The sequence below is a fragment of the Pleuronectes platessa genome, chromosome 13 (assembly GCF_947347685.1).
Source record: "Pleuronectes platessa chromosome 13, fPlePla1.1, whole genome shotgun sequence".
Taxonomy (NCBI): domain Eukaryota; kingdom Metazoa; phylum Chordata; class Actinopteri; order Pleuronectiformes; family Pleuronectidae; genus Pleuronectes; species Pleuronectes platessa.
Window position 1 is genome coordinate 16,248,735 of NC_070638.1, and position 26,456 is coordinate 16,275,190.

The 26,456-nt window shown below is 45.3% G+C and overlaps 1 protein-coding gene across 1 annotated transcript in view; it reads right to left on the reverse strand.

Annotated features, from left to right (window-relative positions):
* ephb3a (eph receptor B3a) overlaps positions 1–25,791 on the reverse strand; it is a 33,090-nt gene extending 7,299 nt beyond the window's left edge. The window contains exons 1-12 of the mRNA XM_053438743.1: positions 25,438–25,791; positions 18,735–18,799; positions 15,914–16,586; positions 13,808–13,963; positions 10,785–11,120; positions 9,500–9,624; positions 7,561–7,717; positions 7,204–7,312; positions 6,860–6,912; positions 5,682–5,804; positions 4,737–4,984; positions 249–464 (exon numbers count right to left, since the gene is read on the reverse strand). Coding sequence (XP_053294718.1) covers positions 249–464; positions 4,737–4,984; positions 5,682–5,804; positions 6,860–6,912; positions 7,204–7,312; positions 7,561–7,717; positions 9,500–9,624; positions 10,785–11,120; positions 13,808–13,963; positions 15,914–16,586; positions 18,735–18,799; positions 25,438–25,501 — 2,325 coding nt within the window. The 5' untranslated portion in view covers positions 25,502–25,791. The remainder of the gene's footprint in view (positions 1–248; positions 465–4,736; positions 4,985–5,681; positions 5,805–6,859; positions 6,913–7,203; positions 7,313–7,560; positions 7,718–9,499; positions 9,625–10,784; positions 11,121–13,807; positions 13,964–15,913; positions 16,587–18,734; positions 18,800–25,437) is intronic.
* Positions 25,792–26,456: the final 665 nt, after the last annotated feature.

A 26,456-nucleotide genomic window follows, 5' to 3' on the forward strand; every position in this document is an offset into this window, starting at 1 on the left:
ACACAGAGAGGGGATGGAGTCAACACCTTGGGAGACATTACAATCAGACAACGACACGGGGAGGCCGCGTGAACACACACATGCAAATTTCCCAGACGCGCTAACGAAAATATTGGCACACATGATGAGTCACACATGCGTCCGTGTGTTTATGTGAGACAAGTGAAGGGGATCGAATTAGAAAGCGCAATTAAACACGCACAGAGGAAACAAACACACAAGAGCAGAGCGCACAACGCGATACTGACCAGGGAGCTTGTGTACGTGGGGTCAGCAGAGGTGTCGTCCAGAAATCGTGACAGGCCAAAGTCAGACACCTTGCAGACCAAGTTGCTGTTGACCAGGATATTGCGCGCGGCGAGGTCTCGGTGAACATAGTTCATGTCTGACAGGTACTTCATCCCTGCGGCGATGCCACGCAGCATCCCGACCAGCTGTGTCATCGTGAAGCGTCCGTCGTTCAGCTGCGAAAGAGCAGGAGGGGGGGGGAGGGGGTGGTTAATGAAGGAGGATCCGTGATGGAGGGAAAATGAGGAAAAAGGGATGTTGGTGAAATACGGAGGGACAGACAACAGGGACGGGGTTTATGAGATAAAGAGGAGGGGAAAGCACCAGGGAGCCAATCAGTCACTGAGGCAACATAAACATGACATGTGTCATAATGCTTCACGGCCGCTACTGACAGTCACTGACAGCCGACCTTTTCACACACGCTGTCCAATTAGCTGATTAATTATACTCCTTGCTTTCATAATAAACCCATTAGGGCTCAATACCAACAACTACCAACCAGCCACACACAAACAAACAAGGGAGCAGCGACACTGGAATCTCGACCAGACCTCTGCAACTATTTTTTTTTTCCCTCTCTACATTTTCCCCCCTGTGAACTTTAAGGTCAGCCCTCGACCGGATTGGAGCGGCATGTTGCTCAAAGCTCGGTTCCCTCATTTCAAAGTCCACCGTTTGCAGATTTTTGCCCTTTCATGTGAACATTTGAGAAGCATGAAACAAATCAGATATTAGGGCTTTCAAGGTTTAATTTGCAATTCTCCACGTTTATGAAGTGTGCCGCGGCGGGATGAACTCGAGATCATAATAATTCAGCACTGAAAACCTGTGAAGGCTCATGAAAGCCGATGTGTGACTGTGCTAGACCAAAACTAATCAATGGAATGTCGACGCACAGTAAATACTGATACATAATAACTCGGCAAATCTGGACAAAGCTGTATCTGCGCGCCGAGGCTCCTATCTATGACTTGAATATTTAATACAAGAGCAAAACAATTTTCGACATAATCAATCTCTCAGACTCGGCAACAAGAAAGCAAGGAATACAAGACGTGACATGACAAAACCATAAACACTCTGCTTTGTAGTCTGCACACTCCACTGAGATCTGACAGCAAAACAGGCCGGGATGGATGGATGTATAAACAGCTGTGATTCATCGCAGGCCTTCAAAGCCACGGTGGCGTGTAGGTTGGAATGTGTGTGTTACTTCTGTGTATATCTGTAGTGTTTCTACATGTGCATATGTTGTGTGTGTCTGTGAGTCTCCGGGGAGCATGTGTGGGACTAATTCAGACAGTTTGTGCATGTGTTACTAAGTTAACTCCATAGTGTCTTGGTTAGAGCAGAACTCAGAGTTCCTTTGAGTCACAGGCTGTGTGACACTGGCGGCGAGCGGGGGGGTGAGGACGGCACAGGCTGGGTGGTTTTCTTTGTGTTATTTGTGGGACAGCTGACTGAGAGGAGTGGGTGAGAAGGAGGGAAGAAGCTCAGGCTGGACAATCAGATGTACAACCAACTCGTCTTATTTTTTTTAAGTACCAATTAGACATTTTTGTGTTATTTTCAAATGACAGATTAATTGTTTCTTTACAAAATGTCAGAAAACAGTGAAGACGATGTTTCCAATGAAAGACGAACGGGAAGGAATTCATCAGTTGTTACTTTTTAAGAAGAAAATCTAAATATACTGAGATATAATTATTTTACTTGGGCTCTTGTGACTTATGTTTTTTTCTTACAACTCCCAGAAAAAGGTAATTAATATTGAAAAACTATCAATTATAGCTATTTCTAGTTAGTATTTGTTGTGGATGGGCAACATACAGAACCTAAAGACATTGATTTGCCAATAATAAACAGAGAAAAGCAGCAATTAAACGTATCCGAGTTTGTCGCAGTAAAAGCAATTTAGACCCAAATAGTTCATCCATTACCATAATTGTTGTCAATTAGCTTGTTTTAATTGACTAAATAACTGGACTCAGTGTCAAACCTCAGTTCTTTTGGTGCTGCAGACTGAAATGTGTCTGTAGCACCGAAAGCAGCAGAGAGCCAGGTCGAGAGTCATCGTCTCATTTACTCGTTCTTCTTTAACCAAATTAAAGCTTCCCTTAGATCTTACACTGCATTTTGTTCAGGCAAAGTTCTGGTCAAGCTTCTTATCGAGGTGACATTTATTATTTAAGAAGTTATAAATATTGAAATATTGAAACATATACTACATAAATATATTAGGAAAAGCAGAGCTGCAACTAGTTATTTTTCATTATTTATTTGATAATAATCTTTCAGGCTGACTTATGAATTATTTATTGTTTCATATACAGAGTCAGAAAAAGACAAGAAGAAAGAAAACAGAAAATGGGTCAATTAGTCCTATCCTCAAAAATATATTTCCGTTGACATTGATTGCTTGTTGATGAAGAGACTATCAACATGTTATTGATAAAGCAATTTTCGGTTGATCACATAACTGATATATTGATCATGTTCTGAAAGGAAGAAGAAATTCATGTTACATTTAACTAATTTCATTCTTGATAAATCAGTTGTTTCAATGAATTAATGCTTTTCCCTAGATGCCAGTTTTTTCGCCAATTTTAAGGGCAAAATACACTGGCTTGGTAACTTTGATAGATTACTTACAAAATTCATAAATTTTAAAAATTAATGTTAATTCATAGCCTGACGTTGTCAGACTCACAATTCTAGTCAGAATGTGAGTCTGAGACCGCTCCATTGGGCTGTGATTATGGGGCGTGTTTCAACTGACCAGGAAGTAAAATTCTTCTTCGCTCAATTGGATAGACCTACAACCAATCAGAGCAACGTAGTATGTGACGTATGCTAAGCAACGCATTGTGAGTTATTTACTAACGCCGGGTTCACACCGGACGCTTCAGCGCAGCGCCAAGCCTTAAATAACAGCTGGCTCCCATCCACTCCCATGTTAAAACTTTGTGCCGGTCACACCGGAGGCTGAAGCACCGCGAGGCAGCCTTGGCGCAGCGTGTTGCTTCAGTCTCCGGTGTGACCGGCACAAAGCCGTGCAGCGATCTACTGGATCAACGGGTGATATTATTAGCGCTGCCCGGCGGTTCAGCGTCGCTTCAGTGTCCGTTGTGAACAGCCAAGCGCCGGGGCGATAGGGATTAGCACGGTGCTTTGGCGTCGCCTCCACGTTCTGTGTTCCTCTTTCAAAATGAATGCGCTGTCGATGTCTTCTAAAACAGACTCAATGGCAGCATCTACACATCTCAGCTCGCCAGCGGCAGGCATGTTTGTTGAAAACGAATTCAACCCGAGGGCACTGTGATGACGTGGTTGATTACGTTACCGTTGATCATCTGTCAATCATCGTATAAAGCCCGCCCTGACAATCTGATTGGCCCGGTCGGGCATAATTTTTTCCCAATGGAGCGACTCCAGACCGAACTGCCCGACCAAAAATGTTGTGGGCGGGGCTAAGTTCGTCTGGCATCCAGGCTAGTTAATTCATGGTGTTAACTGAAATTTATCTGTATTTATTCAGGCATAGTTGTTGTCTGGTTGCTTATGATAAAACATGTTGCAGCAATCAATGGGTTTTGAAATTTTTTGTCAAATCATAAAACGTTGTGTGTCAGTATTGTAAAATTGTATGCAACACCCACCAATCCTAAAGATTTGTAGTTTTTTGAATTTCTCCATTTTTGCCTTTTGTCTTTGTGCAACCCTATGGAGAGGTCACAACAGGCAGCAAGGTGTCAATACAAGCTGATCAATGTCGAGACTCAACAATATCAACGATAATCTACGTACGCAACAAATCTGAATATCACTTCAGGATAAATTGCATTTAAGAGCAACAGCTTTGCAGCGATTCCCCACAAGCATTAAGTAACCTCACTCAGCCTAACAGCTGCAGTAAGTAGACGTAGTCACAGTGCAGCCACGCGAGAAAACACATTTTCCTGAATGTAAATGACGTGTAATAGCCCCCACGCAGCTGGAAATGTACTGTGCGACACCTCATTTCTCATCCTGCCTTTGTTCAGCATATTGTGTAGGTGGTGGTAGTCTGAACCAGGAGCTCTGATCAGTAATGTATTCTGTAGTTGTACAAAGACTCTAATACGCCGGAGCAAATCTATCCAAAGGTCTGCTGTGTGACAGTTCTCCACCAGGAGTTTGTGTATTGGAAAGTCTGTCAGCATCAGTCACTCACGTCAAGCAGAGACACTATGCCTGTCTCCAGGCGTTATATTGCACATTTAATCTCTATCACTCAGCAAGCGAGCGCCTCAGGGTGTTTTACAGCGAGAAAAACATTACGATAACCCAGAGGTGTGGTGAATGACTGTCTGCATGTGTGTGTTCCTCTCAGCTTGGATATAAAAAAACAGAAAGTAATCTTCTCTGCCAGAGGTGTCGGGGCATGCACCTCCCGTCAAGCTCACCCTGAGGAAGGAATCGAGCGCTCCGTTCTCCATGAATTCGGTGATGATGAGGACTGGACAGATTCGTGTCAGGACGCCTTCCAGCCGAATCACGTTGGGGTGGTCGAACTGGCCCATGATCGAGGCCTCGCCGAGGAAGTCCCGCCGCTGGCGCTCGGTGTAGCCGGCTTTCAGCGTCTTAATCGCCACCACCATCTCCCTGCGACTGGGCTGCTTGAGACGCCCGCGACACACCTCGCCGAATTCACCTGGAGCGAGGAAACAAGGTGTAGAGGGGGGGTGGGTGAGGGAGGGAAGGGGTGAGAGGGATTGAGTGAGCAGAGGAAAGAAGAGGAGGGGTGGAGGGTAAGAGGAAGTTGTGGAAAAGTGCCGGGGAAAGGGAGCGTTACTGGTTGGAATTAGGAGTGAAGGAGCTGATTTGAAAGAATTGAGGGTCAGCGTCAACTGTGGGAGAGGATTAGAAGAGGGAAGCGGAGAAGTCAGAGATGTTGGGGAGAGAGGGAGTGACTGGTATCGATCGAGGGTGCAACCTGGGAGCGGTGTAGGGAGACAGAGGACGGGCAAGGAACTTGGGGGTTCTACATTTGGTGCCTGTGTACGAATGTTTACAGGAGAGCGGGAGAGTGAAAGCATAAAAGAGAGGCAGGGAGGAAGATTGAACGAGCGGGAGCAGATTGTCATTTGAGGTGAAGTTAGGACACAACATGCTGCTAGAGAGCAAGAAAAAAACTGACTTGAGGGGGAGAAGCTAAAGAAAAAGACTTTCCCTTCCATCCTAGCCACCCTCGGCGCTCATGCACACTCTAACCCTTTCTCCCAGAGAGAGACTCTCTTACAGAGGAGACCCAAGGGCTTGATGGCACACTCGTGTTCAAATAAATGATTAATAAACCTGAATCATTCTCCAGCCACTCAGACAAAAACAACAGCAGTTTTTTTTTTTACCTGCACCGATGACTTCTTCTATTTTCACGCAGGAGATGTCTATCTCTTTGGCGAACTCATGGACGGCATCGTTGGGGTCCTCGTAGGTGAAAGGGTCGATGTAGACCTTCACCCCTGGTGAAACTGAGAGGGAGAGAGCAGAGTCAGCATCCACATAGTATTAAACATGAGTTTAGTTATTAAAAGGCAGAAAAGTGAAGTGAATGAAATCAACCAAAAGACATTAGCCATGCTAACTTAGCCACTCTAAAGATGGTGATTGGTACATTCATTTCCAGGGGGACAGTCAGTCCCACATGAACACCAACCAACACACCATGTAAAATGTAGGCCTCCCAAATATGAGGTGCAAGATACTGCAGGACACTTCAATCATGAAAACGCACAGCAAACACAGTGTCTATCAAGTTAATGCTGAATGCTGCCTTCCAGCTGAAGAGTGTGAAATCTTTATGGATATTTTTTTAAAGAACCAAAGATGAGGTTGGGACTTCTCCTGATGCTGTTGATGGTCTCTTGTATATTCTAAATGAGTTTTGTTTTCATCTTTTAAAAATACTGCAGATTCATATGTTCTTTTGGGCATTTAAAAAAGGAGCAAAGGGTCAGGCTAGAGCGGAACCAGTGGCAGAGACTCTGGTTGTGAGGCCCCCAAGCTTCCGTCCTGCAATTTAGTTAGCAGCATTAACTAAAGGATGTTCATAAGCACACACAAATCCTCTGTACATGTATCACTCTCTCTCTCTCATAAGGGATGGGGGATGGCTGAGAGAGGATGGCAGAATTGACAGATTATTTACTGGAATGAATTTTTGGTCACTTTGGTTTAAAGGGGATGAACCGTTCAAATCTGCCTGATCCTAATGGCTTCGGTTATTTTCTCATGGTTAGAGCTGCGTGCTAACATGTTAGACTGAGACAGCGACCATGTTAAAACATCACATGCCTCACATTTAGCACTACTGTTGTGATTATATCTGCATGCTGACATCCTCCATCTGTGTGCTTGAGATTTGTCTGCTCAGCTGCTCTGTCTGGTCGGGGGACCTCCCCCGAACAAACGGGGAACTGATTTCCTGCCTCGATCAGGTGATTGGATAATTGATTGAATCAGTCGGGTTAACTGTACAGGCATGACCGCAGAGGACACAGTTCCCAAGCTGAACACATGAACTTACTGTACTGCTGCAGTTTCTCAGTGTACTCCAGCTCGGAGCCGGTGCGCTGCTTCCTGTAAACAAGCAGCACATACACAAAGTCACATTCACATACTCAGAGTCGATCCTTTCCAGGTAGAGCATATTAAAACTAACATTTAACTGTCATGTGAAAACTTCAGACTGCCAAGGAAGAAACTCCCGGAGCGGCTCTGTGAATTTCCTTCTCCTTTCCGAAGCCCAAGAGTGAGTATACGCACTTTGAAAGCACGTTAAAGTTTAATGAGCCTCTTTGTTTAGAGCCTAACTAACAAAATGAAACATGCAGTTCAGGCTGTCAGTAATAAAAAAAATCAAACACTTACTTAAGGCAGACAACAGCGATAACCACCAAGGCAACAATGACCACCAGGCCTGCAGAGGCCGAACCGACGATGAGAGGAAGCTGGTCCTGCACCGACTTCTGAGGGTCACCTGGATCACATAACACACACACAGAGACACACACAGACACACACAAACACACACAAATAAGTAAATAACAGCACAAACCCTGCTTGAGAGAATTAAAGGTGGCCTGGTTCTGCATGTAAGAGATACCAATTAGGGTAGCCGTAAAAACTATTAAGCTGGAACTCCCATTAAGAAAACTCTGGCAGCAGATCATCAAGCACAGGGTGTGTGTGTGTGGGGGGGGGGGGGGGGGGGGGGGGTATACGTACTGTGTAGGCTGGTGCTGAAGTCCATGGGGTTGCTGTAGCGCCCGTATCCAGCTACAGTGCGAGCTCTGACCTGCACCACATAAGGCGAAGCGGCCCTCAGCCCCTCCACCTTGGCTGAGCTGTGCTGGGCAGTCACTGTGTGCGACATCGCTTGGCCCTGACATGCAAATAAAAATTATCGTTAATGCAGAAGAAAAATAACCATTCTTTAATGTTTTGCCCCAAAGCATGAATAAAGTTGCTTTCAGAAAATGTCCGGACCCAAATTATCTGGACTTTGCCTTTTACATATGAAGAACACACAGATTTCCAGGTTGCCATCTTTGTTTCTCTTTTTCATTCTGAGATATTTGTATTTTTTTTACAGTTTTGCGTCCATCATCAACGCGCTCACACACTCGTTGTGGATTTTATCCCACTCAAACCTTTCCAGGATATCGTATTAGGTGGGCACGCAGTGAAAAAAATTCCTGAGCAATTGACTTGCAGGTTGGCATTCTCACTTATTAACCTAACTGGAAAATTTCTGGAAAATGTCCCGAAAGTCAGTGCATGTCTGAAAGCAGCTTATGTAACATTTAAACAATCTTACACCTCCAGTATTTAAAGTTCATTTCATGACCAATAAAACAAACCATTTCAACTCGACCGAGAGGTTCAGCAGCTTCTTTTCTTGTAGCTGGTGGTGGCAAATCTTTCCTTCCCCAATTATGATTTTTTTCTTCTTCCCTACTCCTTGTCACTTGTGGCCGTAGTGAATTACATTAATTCATTAAGACTAACTCAAACAACTACTTACCTAAGCCTGGGTCTAACCTTAACCTAACCCTAACCCCAAAATCAGCTATTTCCTAATGGAAAAACAGCTTTTGTCCTTAATCGGACAATTCTTCACCGGTTGACTGGTTTGTAATCAGAAATTTGTCCCTAAGGCAGCCGCACACAAACACACAGCCACCCATGCAACCACACACACAATAGAATTCTAAGGTCTAGTGTTTTTACCATTAAAGGTGATAAAATGTCCATATTTGATCAGCAGGGCTTACAATTCGATCAATACCAATACCCAGGGGCTCCCTCTGGTAGCTGACCTGTTTGACTGTGTAACATTAAGTCTGAGTCCTCACTGTAGCAGCCTGAATTTGAATCAGCATAGGCCATTAATGGCTGCATGACATCCCCTATCCCCCCCCCACCCCCAGCTTTCCTGTCTGTCTCTCCACTCACACTGTCATGAGGCAGAAAATGCCTGAAACAATAACTTGAAAAAAAATACCAGTGACACATTACATCACCAGTTGCTGAGTTTAACAAGCACATACTCTGCAACAATAGAGATTTCTAGACTCGCCTAACAGCACATTTAGATATCAAATCTCTCTATATCTATCTACTAAGTCTGTCTGTCTGTCTGTATGTGACATATCTCAAAAACGGCTTCACACTTGACTTGTGTATTGTTAAAAGTGCAAGAAGGAGCAGCAATGAATTTGGTGCCATTTGGACACGAGATATGTTCAATATGAATAAACTTTGAGTAGACAGGCGACCAGTGCTCTGTAGCAGCAGCTACTGGGTGTCATAAATGTGAGTGACTTTTTGTCAATCGCGACAACAGTGAATTCACGAAAACTAGAGCGCTCACAACAACAGCCATGACAACTGAATTAGGGTTCTGCATACAAGCTTCACCAGACTTCGAATAAGCAGGTGAACAGCTCTTTGTGCAGCAGCGGAGTCTGAAGCGGAGTTGCAGCTTCAGGCTTCAGTAGACTGAGTCCTGCAGCCAGCAGTCGGTCACTTCCACAGTTTTAGAAAGAAAGCTGCAACCAGCATTTCCACAGGCCGCAAAAATGTTGGAAAATAACATTTTCAAAGTAGATAAAGCATGCAATGTGACCTACATTGAGGATACAACTAAAAAGTCAGAGCTTACCCTCTCGTGGTATTTGATCTCGTAGTCGAGGATGACCCCGTTGGGTTTCTCGGGCGGCAGCCACGACAAGCTGAGAGTGTCGGATGTGGAGCGCATCAGATGAACGGTGGGCACTGCTGAAGGCGCTGGGGGATGGACACCAGAGAGGAGAGGTTTATATTATACTGGTAACTTGTGTTCGGAGTTGCCAACATTTTTGCTCTTTTAAAGACACAATCCATCCCAGTATGATAATTATTATTCAACATACTTCATGCAGAGCGGTCTAAGAGAAGCAGTTCATGTTTCACCTTCACTGCTCTGCAGCTTATTGATTTGTGAGGCCTGAAAGTGACTCAATTTATATAGTCATTGTCCCGGGTCCATAAACTGCATTAAGGTGGATTAACTGCAGGTTAACTGGGAGAGTAATTACATTCTGTGAAAGGTGCGGAGCAGTTTGGTTGATGGTGATGATGCAAATATTAAGTGGAGATGTTGAAAGGTGACATTGTCAGTGAGCTTCTGGTTGACAGTGGAGACAGAACAGATACTTTACATTATAGCTGTCTTTCCTTTAAGGCTACATCCACACGACTATGTTCTCGCATCAACTCTGCTAAGGATACGTTTTGTATCCACACTCCTCTGGGGTTTTAAGGCCACTAAAACAGACAAGTATGAAAATGTCGCTGAGCTCATCTTACTTTGAAAACTACAATCGCTCACGATGTAGCCTTCGATGATTCGTCAGGCTCTTATCACATGATCCAGAAGAAAAACAACCAGCATTCGCCTCGGCTGCTTGTGTAGAACACAACAAGCGTCGCTGACCCTGTTTTCTTGGCTAAAAACTGCTGTGCAATTAAATTCAGCATTTTACAAAGAAGAAGATAATTTTTTATGGCACAGTTGGCAACTACCAACCAAAGGCTTTCTATTTGCACCGGCATATGTGATATGCATATATCAGGCGTAGTAGTATGGACAGGGATTCGAACTGATACAGAGAGAGCCAAAAACGATTGTGTTAACAGAGATTATTTCCAAACGAAAACGTGGTAATATGGATGTAGCCTAAGTTGCTCTCAACGGGACTTCCCATCTGTTGTTCCCACTGAGCTTGTTCACCAGTGTTTGCTGTTGGTGTTGATACTGCTCTGGAGCTCATTACCACTCTCACCAGCTGTAGGCTCCACTAACCAGCCTGCTTCATCCTGATGGTAAACGTTATTGATTGGAGCCGCCCGATACATTCACTTGGATCGTGGACACACACGCTGTCATTGAGGCATCTTCTACTAACCGGCCTGGTTGGTGGTGATGTTGACTGTGGAGTAGCTGGGCGAGATGGGGTTCTTCCCGGAGACCCCGTTGACAGCCTGCACCTCGAAGCTGTAGCGCGTGTGAGCCTGCAGGTTCCTCACCACCACTTTCCTCTGCCTCAGCCCCAGCCTGCGGGGGGCGATGTCCACGTTGTCGTCACAGCGCGTGCAGGGGGTCCGGTCCCTCAGGCATTTCTTGCACACCACGTTGTAGACCAGGTCGCTCCTCCCGCCCGTGTCCTCGGGCTCCTCCCACTCCAAGGACAGCGAGGTCTCGTTCACACTGGATATAACATTGCGAGGCGCTGAGGGGATAGCTGCAGAATTGCACACACAAACACAAACACACACACATACACATACGTAGGTGTTTAAGAAGGTAGGCAGTGCAGAATAGAAAAACACACAAGTGAGGTGTTAGTCATGTTCCCTATGCAGTGCGGTTCTTCTTACACAATACTTTTACACAAATAGATGTGTTATTTGCTTTACGAGTCCCAGAACTGAGCAGGGAGACTTGTCAGAACACAACAACAGGGAAAAATCCTTTCCTGGTGCAAATAAATAAATCAAGGAATTCGGTAACAGGAGAATAAGCACAACTTCACATGCAACGCAACACCACTGTTCATCACTAAGTCATGTTGCTTAAAGGAATACACAATGCTGGACAGCTGTACAGTTGTAGCCCACGTCCATCTCTATGTACATCTCCTCTTGAGGCTCGTAGAGCTTGGCTAATCCACCCATCATAGGAAATCATGTTCTAGGATCAGTACAACCCAAGGCCCCCTGGTTTCAAATGGCAGTGCTGCGTTTTGAGTGAAGAGTATTATAAACCTGGATAAAATATGATAACCACAGAGGGAGGCAACAAAGATGGGTTCAGCTAACGTGCTTTTCCTCCTATTACGGTGGGAGAAGAGAAGGGCTCTCCCTCTAAGCTTCCAGTGGTAGAGAGTCTAGCCTGTCTCAAAGCAGAGAGAGAGAAGAGGGGGGGTAGAAGGGAAGACTCTTAGTCTGTCAGCTGAAACTCTCTGTCCGCTGAGTTCAGCTCCTCGGTCGACTCGCCCTGAGCCGCGTTTCACTCGCCCTGTCCTCCCTAATTGGGCAGACACAATTCAGAGTGGAGGCTCTTCTAATTGGACACCCATCTGCAACACACGCTGAGTCCAAGCTGCCGGCCATTGACTGGCCGAGGCTCTCCCTCGTGCTACACACCACTTCCAACACAAAGCACAGGCTGCCTAGCACAAGCTCTGACAGTCCGCAGGGACAGAACTGTCAGGCTTGTGTTTGTGTGGATGTGTGGATGTGTGTGTGCTCGTGCATGTGTGTGTGTGTGTGTGTGTGTCTGTGTTTACTCAGAGGTGGTGCTTGTGTCCCTGCCTGCCTGTCTGTGTGCACTGGTCAATGTCAGAGTCCACAGTGTTCCTGTGACGAGGATCTGGGGAGGACAGTTGCGGGCCATGTGTGTCATTTAACGCGGTGAAAGGCCCCTGGGGGGTGATTTTACGCGGTCAGGACAGCACATGTCCCTCTCCATCAGCACAACTGCTGGGACTCCTCTCAGAGGCCTGTCTATGCAAAACAAGCGTGGACGCTGTGGTCAGCACCAGACCAGACTGGTTACCACCACAGCACAATTTCCATTTCAAACATTGACACGCAGCTGCACATGTGTCATATTTCATGAAGCTGAAATGAAAAAACTGAATTCTCATACATTTTGGGTGTAAGAAAATATAAACTAAAGTGATATTTATATATAAAAGCATTCTTGAATATGATCAGTGAAACAGTGTCTGACTGTTACTGATATTTGAGAGTCAGCACTTTCATAGTCCATGATTCACTACTGTCTAGATGTAATTTTTCTGAAAAGCTTATGAACATTGATACAAGACACCATTCACTTTTTAACAGCAAACTCATTTTGCATCAGTTATGTGCTGTACATGATATAAGATTGAGCGAGAGAACAGCTTGATCGACCCGATGTTCAATCAGAAAACTGAGACTGAGAGCACAAAGCAGCCGCTAATAATTTAAGCATCCCAGCTGTCCTATAACAAAACACTGTAGCACCTGCTCAATCAGTATTGCTACAAAAACAATAAATATTCATTATAAATTACTCGTAGAAATAGTCAAATGATAAGAACCAACAAACAAAGGTTCACACGCTCGATTGAAAACCATTGTAGAGGCCATGACGATTAATTTAGTAAAAAAAACGAAATAATTTATATTTTGATAGATTAACAAAATCCCAAAACAAAGTAATGAAAATACAAGGATATGTGCTGATCTATCAAAAGGACAATTGATTCCAGATTTGTTTTAATCAACAGGTGGCTGTGGCAGCAGTTGTCAGGAGAAATAATACATTTAATAAAAGCTAAAAACAAAATCATTGATTCACCCTGACACTGATATTGTCCTGTAAGTTACTTGGGCTCTTCTGAATAGTATATGTGAATATTTCAGCTGGACAGCGGTGGGAGCCGGGTCAGCCCTCCAAACGCCAATGTCCCTGACAAACTGGATAAGGCACCGTGTGAGGGAGTGACAGAGCCGGCCGAGTGTCGGACTTTTCCCTTTGGATGTTGCTCTTTTTAAAATGATTTGGCCCAAACCCTAACATCATCCGAATTGATGCTGTACAGTACACGCTCAGCTCCGGTGTCAAGTGTTGGCCGAGTTCTGCCTGCCTGCCAAGAGTTGATGCAGGAACATGCACGGTTAAAGGACAGAATACCAGTAGACAGACTACTGGTGTTCTGTCAAGTTAACACCGGGTGAAACCGCTCGGCGGCCTAAATGGAGACAAAATCAGCCATTCGGTAATATTTCATCACCAAGCTATAACCAAGATGTAGGCGTTATACCTGCTTGACAAAAAAGGGAACAGACGACTCTTCACTTCAACACGCCCATAAACAGTCCAGCCTTACACTGGCTTTTTACTTGTTTTTATTCTGTGCAGTGGAGGATGACTTACTGGTGCAGGCAGAGTCAGGAGGATCGCTGTCAGCCCGGTAGAAACCACTCTGGCAGGGACAAATATTGGCTCCTCGTGCACTGGTGCGACTGTTGGACGGGCAGGGAGCACAGGTGCCTTCACCGAATTTAGATTTGAAGGTCCCAGGGATGCAGGCTGGATGAGAGAGAAAAATACAGAGGAAACTAAGAAGAGACAAACAAAACAAAAAAACATGCCGCACTGTGTCGCATCTAAGAGACAAGTGGGCGTCACTTCTGTCACACAACAAAAACTTTGCCCGTTGGGTCCCTGCAAAACTCGTACGCATGTGAAATTGGTGAACGCTGGAGCATCAGGTGTTATCTTCACGGTTTGCATCGTTTTCGACCGGGTGACATTAATCCCCCCCCCCCCCCCCCCCAAAAAAAAGAGTCAAGATGACGGCAAAGTTTCACGTTGAGGAGGAGGACGAAGATGGAGATAGTGTTTTGACAGGAGATAGCTGTTGTCGAGACAAACAGGGATGGAGAATGCTTCTGAGAAAAAGGAATACACCCTGCACCCATCCATCAGTGTCTGCTCAGTGCTCAGCTCTCCAAACCCCACTGCTGTACTGAACACAAACCAGCATGCAGGTCGGCTCCATAATAAGTTAATAAATCAATGCAAATGAAGGGACATCAGACTGGACATAAATTAGCGGAAGGGGAGCTGTTTGGAAAAATACACAAAGTAGCCGTAATCTCAGATGATGTGTCCAGGCCACTTATTAATAAGTGTCACGTAGAAGATCGGCTGATATCGAGTCTTAAGGATAAACCGACATAAGCCAAGACTAAAGCGGGATTCAGATAAAGGGGATTAGCAGCAAAAGGTCTGGATATAACAGCCTCCCCGAGAACCGCGTTTTACTGTTTCCCACATTCCTGACTGGTGGTGTAAACGCGGGGTCTCTGGCAAACATCTGTCCTGTCAGCGTGAGGGCTCGTAAAAGGCCGCCAGTGAGGGAGAGAGCATGATTAACTAGTTAGGCTAAGTGGTCTTTTCGGTTTGAACCCAAGTTCCACCCTAATTCCCAACAATGGCACTTTTAGGAAAATCAGCCCAGCTAATGGACCCGCACTGTAGCTCTAAAGCCACGCAATAAAAAGCCAAAGAGGAAGATGAGATGAAAACCGTCTTTATTTCCCTTCCCACAATTCACCAAGAACCTTTAGGCTCTAGACTCTGTGATCTGATTTATTACACAGAGCGTCGTGATTTTCTTTCATTTGTTTGTTTTCCTCGCTTCTTTTTTCGAGTGCATGCTGAATCACCCCCACTGTCTCGCTTCAATCCAAGGCAACCTCCTTGTTCCCCCCCCCCCCCACCCACACACACACTCCCCAGCTTCTATTGTCTCCTCTACTCACGCCGCGTTTTGGCTGTGAGCGAGCAGCCAGACCCGCGGTAAGAAATGAAACGTCTCAGTGATTAATGTCGGTGTAGCAGCGTTGGCTCACGTTGGTCTGAATGGTGTTAATGAGCGTGGCCATCTGTAGATTAACTAACGGGAGGCCTCGGAGGAAATTACACTTCCTCATCGCAACCGCTGGCAGACGCCCTGCCGGCTTTTTATCAGGCAAAGCGTTTAACCTTGAGCCGCCAAATGGCAACGAACGAGCTCTCCCGCGCATGTTAGACACTCTTTCTCACGCCCAGGTGAGAGGGGGCTTCGCTTGTCTGTCTTTGACTTCCTGTGCCCCCGCCCCCACCCCCACCCCTTATTCATCCTCATCCCTCGGCGGCTGCTTCTTTGGCTATTCACGCCTGTTAACTCGCCCTATCTCTCTTAATATCTCTCCTCTGGACTCGTATTATCTGCATTTCCCTCGCACAAATCTGCCGCCTTTCTATTTTGTGCCTTTCTTCCTCTCCCTCCTGTTCTGCTCTCACAATATTTGTATGCTGCTCCTCTCCGCAACACCTCATTAATTCACACTCTCCTCCAACCTCCTTCCCCCCCCCCCTTCAGGAGCCTCACAATACATGCAGGGAAGAGGGCACAGACTGAGGTGACTTGCACTGAGCATATAAAGAGGGTTTGGTTAAATAAAAGCCCAAATGCCTGTTAAATACACATACCCTGGCACTGAGTGCTGTCTGCAGAGGGTTCAAAGCCAGCGACGCAGGTGCAGGAGCCCACAGGAACCATCCACTCGCCGTCCCCGTTGCAGTACAGCTTCAGAGGGACGGACACCTCCATAGCGTTGGTCACGCAGGCCCCCGGGGCGATCACTAAGGAGGTTGCTTCTGCCCCGGTGGCGGTCTCTGGGAAGACGGCAAAATTGGCGATGGTGGTGGAGCACTTCTTGAAGAAAACCCTGACGGAGATGAGCGACATGCAGGCGCCCAGGTCCTGGAACGCCAGGTAGAAGCCGGCCTTTGAGAGGGGGCCAAAGCTGCGCACTTTGGTGTTGATCCTGCCCGCCTCCAGCAGAGAGAAACTCTCGTCCGGGGCTATAGTATCCACCTTCACGTAGGGGTTCTCCCTCCACAGGGGGCTGGTGTCTGTAGCTGTGTCCCCCTCCGATTCATAGTAAAACAGATTAAAGGTCTCTTTGCAGGAGCCAGGGATGTTGGGGATGCTGGCGCAGTCACGGACGGAGAACTTGAGCTCCACGTAGACGCGCAGCACGCCCCGCCGGGGGATAAAGTCCGTCCTCAGCCAGTTGTTCTGGTTGGGTTGTCGGACATTACACACCTGATAGGTTCTGATCGGGCTCATGGAGTCATCGTAGCCGCTGACCTCCTCCCACTGTGGACACAGCAGAGAGACAGTGTGACAAAGGGAGAGACGGCAGCAGGGACAGACGGCAGGTTAAGACAATCGCGACAGGAGAATAGAGAAGGTTAAAGGATAAAATGACGGGAAATTGAATTTATTATCTGATGTGACAACACAGTTCTACTTCTCATTCAGAAGCTGCTTAACTACAGCAGAACGTCACTTATCCAATATGTTGTCAATTAATGTTGAGTAATGGTAAATGCAGTGCATCCTAATGCAAACCATCCGAGCATAGAGGACGTTCAAAACAGAAAAGCCACGCATAAACACAACATGAAAATGCAATACATGCACACTCACACTGACACACACACACACACACACACAAACACATCCCCTCAGTGTGTTGTGTACATGAGGCCTGTGAGGAATAATTTGCAGCTAAAATGATTTTAATCGCATGAATCGTTCAGAAAATTCCAATCATTACGGACCAGAAATAGAACAAGATTTCTACATAAAAACTCATTTAATGCATTTTGGCTTGTTACCAGCCCTGGTGCTGATAAGAGTTTGGTAAATGGAGGTTGTTGGTCAGTCGGATGATAAACTAATTTTCAGACAGAGCTCAGTGTTACTGCAGCAGGGCAATCCAAACGGTTCTCAGGAAGGGATTCAGACACCACGACATGTAAATGTGTTATTTTAGCCGAGAGAACGAAAGTATCAAACTGTACATTTTTAATGGAAAACATTCCTCATACATGTATAATGCAACACGTGGGTTATTTATTAAAATGGCAATCTAAATGCACTGCTGTCAGCATCGTCGCACTGTGGAAGCACTTCTGACAACTTAAGCTGATGCTGATATTATACGTATTCTTTCGTGCTGACACGTCGAACCAGAGAGCTGATATTAGCATTCACTGTGGTTAACATACCTGGTGGACTTGTCTTTTGAAAATAGCTATTAAAAGAATGACATGACATGGACATGATTTCTGCCTCTGATCTATGTCAAGGCCCAGATTTGCATGTTGCTGTACCTGCTCTTTGTATGTGGTAAATAACATTAGAGCCGATGATAAATGGCTTCATTGGTCAATACGTTTAGTACATTAGGAAATAACCTTGTGAGAAGTCAATCCTTTTTGATTTTTTTTTTTTTCTTCCTAATTCCCTATTGGCCTGAATGCTTCGTTTCCATAAGAAATGAGCTTCCCAGAAATTGATTATTTCAACTGGGAAGAAAATAATGCATAACTCATCGCACGTTGTCGAGTTCCTGAGCAATTCATTCCCAAACGATGAGCCCACGAGTCAGCTTCAGACCTCGTAAATCACCGGCAACACGTTGATGCACTACCTGACAAATATGATAATTGCTGGCCCCACCGCGAACGTATGGGCCTGTCAGGCGCGAGGAGAGGGGCTGCCTCGCCAGTCGTGACATATGACTTCATGGATGCTGGGACATTCAGGAGCCGGCCATTCTGAGGGAGAGGGAAGGAGCCGGGGCTGCCGAAGATCGTTTCCATGGAAACCCACCATTTCCATTGACTGACTATGCGCTCACGTAGCGAAGACAAATTACACTGGCCCGGGAGTGGGGGAGGTCTGTCAGGCTGTTAGCCCCGGGTCAAATTCATGTTGTTTTATTTTCTCACCATTCCTATAGGGGGGGTATCAACTGAATACCTTAATTCCTGCCTGTAATGTACTCTAGGGCCTATATTATAAAAGACACAGACACATGCTTTCAATTAGCTGGCGCTCTCTCCTGGGGAGGCATGCAGGGTAAAGCCTACCTTATAGCCCTGACACACTGCAGGGATTTGCTTTGTGTATTTGCATGTTTGCTCATTTGTGTGTTTTAAGCACAAGATGCACGGATTTGTTTTTACAGTTTAAGCCTTTCGCATCGTTCTGACGCTGAAAAAAACCTCAGATTTCTGGTACATCGTGTCACACAGTGTGTTTCTCATTTGCTTTTTAGGATCTAAAAAAAGCAAACATACACAGCAAAAATAAAGATATAAAACAGTAGGAGGTGAGCTGTTCAAGGCAGACTGGGCTCAATTAACAAGCAAATGGAACAAATGTTGTTAAAGAAGAAAAAAAAGGGGGAACACAAAACAAACTCAACACAGGCAGACAGAAATTAAAACTCACCCCACTTTCTGGGAATGTGGTCCAAGCCAGCTCTGTGGTTGCCCACCGGCTGTCCATAAGGGTTTCTGCAAATTAAGAGGAAGAGGAAGGTTTAACACACAAGAATTAACTGGTGTGAGGAAGAAAAAACTAAATCAGCACACAACATTAAAGACCACACACACACACACACAAACATACACACATCCAAGATCCCCCCTGCGAGACAAAGGATCCAGGTAAAACTTTCCTTCTCTTTCATAACCTCCACCTACGTGTACTGTTTCTGAAAACGCTGACAAGCATGGCATATTTGTGATGACGCCTAATTAAGGCTTTTTCTCTCGCTCTCTCTCTGTGTGTGTTTGTGTGTGTGTGTGTGAGTTTTTGGCACTCAAAAGTGCACCTCTTTCAATATTCATTTGTGGAACTAAGAACAAAGCATCCTCCAAGATGCCTTTAGTGGGAAATATTCCATCAGCGAGAACTGTTGCAGTGAGGTCAAATAAGCACGGGGAAATGTAATAATACAACACATATAAAGGGGAGGCTTACGTCCAAGACACAGAAATGTGATGCCTTGTGTTTGACAATTGTCATATCTGAGACTCTTCTCTCCACCTCGTTGTTTTACGACTTCACACCGAGGTGAGAGCAGGACACACAATCAGAGGAGAGGCCGCGAATAAACAGCAGGATCGCTGAGCATTGTTGTGTCAGCTTGTCAATCAGGTGTCACTCGAGTGGTGGTCCAGCGGTGTGTGTAGCACCTCTGAAGGGGCCACTCCTCTCTCTGGGTTGTCAGCATGCAGCTGTGAACGTGTTTGGCTCTCGTCGCTCCGTTGTTGTTAGCACGTAATTACTGCAACAACTACACTTTCTTCGTGGAGCCTCAAAGACACGGCGCCTGCTGTGCACCATTTGCTCGCGAGTCACTGATAACGGCGCTAAAGCAGGCCGGGTGTGAGAGGCCAGACAAGTCGCATGTCCTGTGCAGAGCAGCAGCTTGGTCCTGGTCCCGTAACGTTGACGGTGGAGGTTTAGCTCTACAAGACGAGAAGCGATGCAGACACGGGACAGCATGTCCTTGGCTTCAGCGTGCAAATAATAAAAGTCGCTTGATGGAGTGAGTGGATCATTGGTCCATCTGTAGCCGCTGAGCTCGAGCTATTTGCAGTGTTTACAATCTGTGCTCTGTGTTCGTTAGAAAAAACACAATGGCTTTTCTTCTTCCTAGAAGACGACAGATAATGAATTTGTGATCTGTACATTACGTCGGTGGGTTTTCAACTGTGTGCCGCGGAGAGCAGAGAGAATCTCACCAAAGACAGCAAACAGGCAGCGAGCGCACTCTAATTAAAAGCTCATCTCAGGGCTTCATGTGGTCACATTCTCCTAACTGCTTCGACCAAAAGAAAGAGAACAAAACATCCTCGTCCTTAGTTCTCATGCAAATTAGCCTGTCTGTGTGTAAATGAAAGCAGGATGGGACAACTGCTATTTGATGTGACAGATAAAATATCATGTGTTTATCATATGCTCCTCTAGTTTGGCCAGTCATGGTGAGGATCTGATCCAAAGATTTATAATTCCTTCTAACAATTTTCTAAATTACCGGCTGCAACATTGTGGGAACTCTTGTTTGCAGTCTTGACCAGAGTTAGATGAGAAGCTTGACTCCATTCTCATGTCTAGACAGTCAATATAAAGCTACAACCAGAAGTCGCTCAGCTGACCATAGAGACTGGAAACAGGAGGAAACAACTATATCTTTGTCTACATCGAACCAAATCTACCTACAATATATCTTATCACCTTTTAAAGATTGTGTTTCTCATATTAAAACCATTTTTTATATATAAAGTAAAGTCCTGAACTAGAAGTGATAGTTTCTGAACTCTGGACAAAGCCGATGTCACTTTTCCCTCATGTTTCCAGTCTTTATGCTAAGTTAGGTTAGCCTGGTGAGGGAAGTAGCTTCATAGTTAACCTGTTAGCTGGTTAGTATAATTACTGGTATTTGTCATTTCTTCCTTTCAAACAAAGACAGGCTAGTTGTTTCCCTCTGTTTCCAGTTGTTGTGCTAAGCTAAGCTAACTCGTCGTGAAGATGACAGACATGAGAGTGGTATCCATCTTCTCATCTAACGTTTGACCACAAGGAAAACAAAAACATATTTCTCATTGACTACAGCTTGATTTATGGTGATTTAATGCGTAAATTCATTCTGGGGCGTGTCATAAATTAATGATATTCACCATGAAGAAACGATGAAGTCCCTCTGAGGTTATTAATGCTTAAACAGACATACCATCATCCACCATCACTGACTGTTGGGTCAGGCAGCAGCATGCACATGTTTGCATATCACTGGCGGTTTCACCAGAGTAGGTGCAGTAACGATTTCAAACTGAATCTATTCATGGCTCTGGAATGTGACTTCATCCCAGCTAATTTGGTGGCATATTAGCGTCTGAAGTATTCCAATTAACAATCATTAAGTGACGAACCACTAAGCATTAATTAATCACATGAACTCTTAGTCGCTTCATCATTACTTCACGGGCAGCAACTGGAATCGTGCATTGCTTAGGCAGGTGATTTATGGCCTTGAACAGAAATATTTCAAATGCAAATAACCGTGTTTTAGAAAATGAAAAGTGGGCTGAAATAAACAGATGAGTGGTGCTGCACAAAGTAGAAATCATTGATTTTTAAGAAGGGAAAACAAAGTGGCTGCCTTCAAATTTTTGACAATTGAAATGACATTTACTTCTGCATTTTATTATTTATGCATAAAGCAGCGTTTAACCAAAAGAAATAGACTTGTAACTCGTTTGTTAAAGCGCTCGGCCTCTTTTATCTGCGTGCGTGAGGACACGGGCGACAGCAGTTAATAACTTTGGCTGTCGAGCCCAAATGTTCGTCTTGTTCGCGAACAAGGTTGTTTTACTGATTAACACGACTTGAGCCACAGACGAGCAACTAATCAGAGGAATCAGCGGCTGTTGTCTGTGCTTGGCTACACTCGGCCCTGGGAGGCACACAGCTCACTGAACACTCCCAGACTACTTGCTGCTGCTGATCCATGGATCCAGTCTATCCCCTGGGTGTCTGATCTGGTTCTGCCCCCCCATTCCTCTTTTCTCCCGGCGCCCAGAAGCACCAGAGACAGAATCGCTCAGCCTCAGCGAACCACAGGTTTGAGCTGATGCTCCATTCAACAGGCTTCACCTCCCACAGGGCGCATGCAGGGGGCAGCAGGGTGACCATCTGTAAAAGCCGGGTTCAAGCCCCCGGTATAAGCAGGATTTCACCCCACTGGAGCCTTCCTGAGCAAGAGGCTGAATCCCCAGCAGCTGTAGGGGGGCTTTTATGCATCCTGACCTTTGACCTCTGTGTGGAGCAAGATTTTTTTTTTCTACAAAGATTTGAAAGAATCTTAATATTTCTTCACTGTTTTATCCCCAATCCTAAAGTTGGTCAATCTGGCCTAAAATTATATTAAGAAACCATTTATCTTAGGAGTTGATATATAAAATTATCATGATCAATGTCACATTATTATTTCTGTGAAGTTTAAAGACAGATTTTTGCTGGTGAGTGCAGGTTGTACTTTTATGTACAGCAAATGACAAAAACTTGATAAACTGCAAACTATTTCATAAATCTGAGGTCGATCAGTAGTTTCTATACCTCCACACTGTCCTGCAACATACTGATATTTATATACAGAAATTGTGTTGTCTTTTTATGGATGAAAATTATGTTGTAATAATTGTTGGAATTATTTGAATGCCCAGCCCCACTCTTAATAACAGAGTCCAGACTCACGTTGCCTCAGATCACAAAAAGTAATTTTCAGAAATGAACTCTGGAAAATGAGCCAATCTTCTGCACATTTTCAGGACTTTGTGCTTACCCTAACCACATATGAAGAACGCAGCGGGAGAATCTCTGGATCAGACGTGGTCACATAAACATTCAGGCGGGGGGCGGAGCCTGGGTGGAGCGTGCTGGAGGCAGGATATGACGTATAAATCCTGCTGCGGGAAATTGCGTGTTTTTGTTTCGGAGCACATCGACACCGGTGTCAGCCCTTATCACTAAAAGCTCTTGAATCTCATTGTCATTCTGAGTTGATATTGTCTGTGTCTTCTACGGCCCCTCAGGAAAATGTCTGGAAAATACCCAGACTTCAGTGCGTGTCTGAAAACTGCTTCGTTGTCTTACCCTAAAAAAACTATTATCAGCCAGAGTTCAACATCATCAGGCTCACGATGCCGACGAATCACTAAAACCTCAGTGTGGAAAAGGTTTTCGTTCGACTGCGCCGAACGCCACCAAAGTGTTTCATCGTTAAATCACTAAATCCCAGCGACCAGTTAGGATTGAAAAAGATCCCATTTGTTCCAAGGTAAATTTACAATGCCTCTGAGATAGCCTCGCTGCTATAACTCAAAACCAGAAATCTTCCCCCCGCTCCCATTAAACGGTGGAGTTGTTTTGCCCCCCCGGGGCAATGCTGCAGAGGGAACTTTAGAGCATCACCACCCGTGGCATTTACTGTTTTGTTTTTTTGATCACCCGCCAGAGCCAAAATGCCACACAACTCAGAATCCTCCGAGCGCTTTGGAGGCTCACACATGCTGATGTTTTATTCACTTTGTGAGAGCGGCTGTATGATGAAAGGGGGGCCTCGCCTTCTACTACACATACACTCGCTGCCAACAAGCAAACATATGAAATATTAACAGCAGAACATCATCATCAGTGATCGAAGGATGATAAAACGCGTGGCTATAAACAGATGTAAAAAGAGAACCTGGGATTTTTGTCACTAAAAATGAACTTTGGAGTCGAATTGTTATTTGCCTGCATCAAAGATGAGTGCGATGCTCAGCGTGACGTCTGATGAGCGGTTTTTTGAAGAAGCAAATCTGACCTAATTCAATCTCGCTTCAGCATTTGATTTTGCAGGTCAACAAATTACGACTCTTGTTGATATTCTCACGCATAGGAAGCAGACAAATGTAAATGAAGCTCCTCTATTAATGTGAAAATTGCCTTTTACGACCATCGCACACGCACAGACCACAGAATATTGTGTAAAATGTTCTCCGGGTGGTCATCCATCTCCTTTATGAGCTTTTAAAATAAGAGTACAGTAAACGCTGACTGTAAATGGAAGTAATATAGCATAAAAGTGTCACAGTTGCTGAGGCTTTTACTGCAGTGTGTTGGTGTGAACCGGAGATAAGTCATCGCTGGAGCTTTTTTAAATAAGCACACGCTAAGTTGCAGGGTGTGTAGTTGCAGTCCAGCTTGGATCATCCATGCGCAAACACTTGCCAGGCAAAAAAATAAAAATCAGATTCAAGCCATGTGTTGAAATCCTCTGAGTAAGCAGCTCAATAATGAGATGTAACTCGCTGAAACAAAAAAAAAAACGGGGGGCCTCCCTTTCCCCTGTCATTAAAACCTATCTGATGATCTTCCCATTTTGTTTATCCTCAGAGGACCAACATTAGGTAACCCCTGAGCTTTGAGTAACAGTTAGTGGTGCAGGCTGGGGAAACAGGACTGATCATCTCGCGGTGAGAGCCCGGTGGGACCTGGAGGGCTGCTGCCGCTGCATTGATTTACTTGCTGACACCAGAATTGATGAGGGATCGTGGCTGGCCCCGGTCCAGCAGAGGCAGATTGGACAGGGGAGGGAGGGAAGGGAGGCAAGAGACGTGTAGCTACAGCTCAGAGAGGAGCTGCTGGGTGGGATGCAGCAGCGGCGGAGGCGGTGGTGGGCGAGGGTGGGCGAGGGTGGGCTTCTCCCCCCGGAGCAACACTCCCTCGATGATGGCGGGAGCTGCAGGGACGGCTGCATACTTGTTAAGCCCTTGACCTTTCATTCACAGTTGTCATTTAATATATTTCACGTGTGTGTCCCTGTGGTGCCTCGGGGGGCCGGGAGCGATCCACTCTGCTGTGGGCTGAAGCCTCCACAGCACCGGTATTCCTGAACCACAACAGCAGGTCTCATTGCTTTGACATGCATCATATGAGGAGCCAGTGTGTTTGCATTTTACAGTGACAGTGGAGGAGGAGGGACGACCCCCCCCGGACTGTCTCCTCTGCTATGGCTCTAACCTGGGGGTCGGTGCAATATCAGTGTGGGCATCCTCGCTCAGCTTGTGGGTGTGACAACAACAGGGGACAAAAGCAACAGGGCAGTTCTTCAGCCGCAATGGAAGCACTGGGATGTCATCACACACACACACACACACGCACACTCACTCACATCAGGGCGGGCTGATACATGTGTGCATGTATTACAATCAGCGAGCAAATTGATACTCAGTAGAATTGCCTATTCTACAGAGCATGTCCACATCATTATCGGTATCATTATTAACAGCTTTAATTTAACATAAAAATAAAAGGAGTCTTGTTTAAAGATCTAATTTCACGAAGGATAAATCTGCAGTGTGCTTATTTAAACTGACGTGATGCACTGATCCCAGAATGATTTCAATCACAGGAATAAATAACCTTACTTTCTGTTCCTATGTATATATATTGGGTTTATATTTATACAGGTACTCTAATGAGGATTTTTTTTCCCTTGTGCCTATAGAGAGTTTTAATTCTGATCCATGCATTCAGCCCATTGTCCATCGATGGGAGACAGAAGTAGAGATGGAAATATCATATGTAAATATCAACCTACCTTCTACAGCCAGCACCACGGGGACAATGAGGCTGCACACCCACAGCAGGTAATCCATTGTCATAGAGCAGGCGTCTGCAACATGAAGGAAGGTGTGTGTGGACTGGACCCTTCGTGTGGATGGATGGAGACTCACAGCACCGCAGCCCCGCTTTTTGTTCCTCCTCTCGGTCTCATGACTTCATCCGTGCACCGGAGCTCTCACTTCCACATTCCACCGAAACGAAAGGAAATTCTCCAAAAAGAAAAATCCTCCAAATTTTAAAAACCACTGAGCCGCTGCCTTCTCCCGGGCTCCGTTATTCCCGCTGTGACAGGAGCGCTACACTGCGTCTCGTTCCCTTTCTTCCCTCACTTCACCCAGCCACGCCGATCCTCCGTCCAGGGGCGCATCTCCGAAATCCTGCCCGGCGCACAGGCTGCTGCAGCGGGATGGAGCGGCGGTCTGTGTCCGGCTGGGGGCGTGGGGGGGAAGCTGGTTCGCCGGGATCACTCTTTGGACAACTCCGCGTAGCTGTTGCTCCTCTGTGAGGGATGTGCGTCGGAATGGCAACACGGGGACACATAGGGGAGGGGGGAGTGGGGGGGGGGAGCTCACACACAGTCAACGCACACGTAATCTACACTAAGCTTCCGCTCAATGTTTTCAAAATAATGTCAGTACCGTCCTCGGAATCATCATCATCATCATCATCATCATCATCATCATCATCACATTATTATTATTATTATTATTATTATTATTATTATTATTATTATTATTATTATTATTATTAGTATTATTATTAGTATTGTTATTATTGTTCATATAAATATTCATATTATCAGTAGTAGTAGCGAGGAATGGAGGTTTAGGTCTAAATTAGTAACCTATTTAATTTTTCCTATGCTAACTATATGGGCTGATGTTTAATGAATGTAGACTCAATTGCTTATTACAATATATTCTCCTCCCACTTCTGCTACTGTGGTTGATAAAACTTTAATTTTTCCTTAATGGGATCAACAAAGTCAGTCTT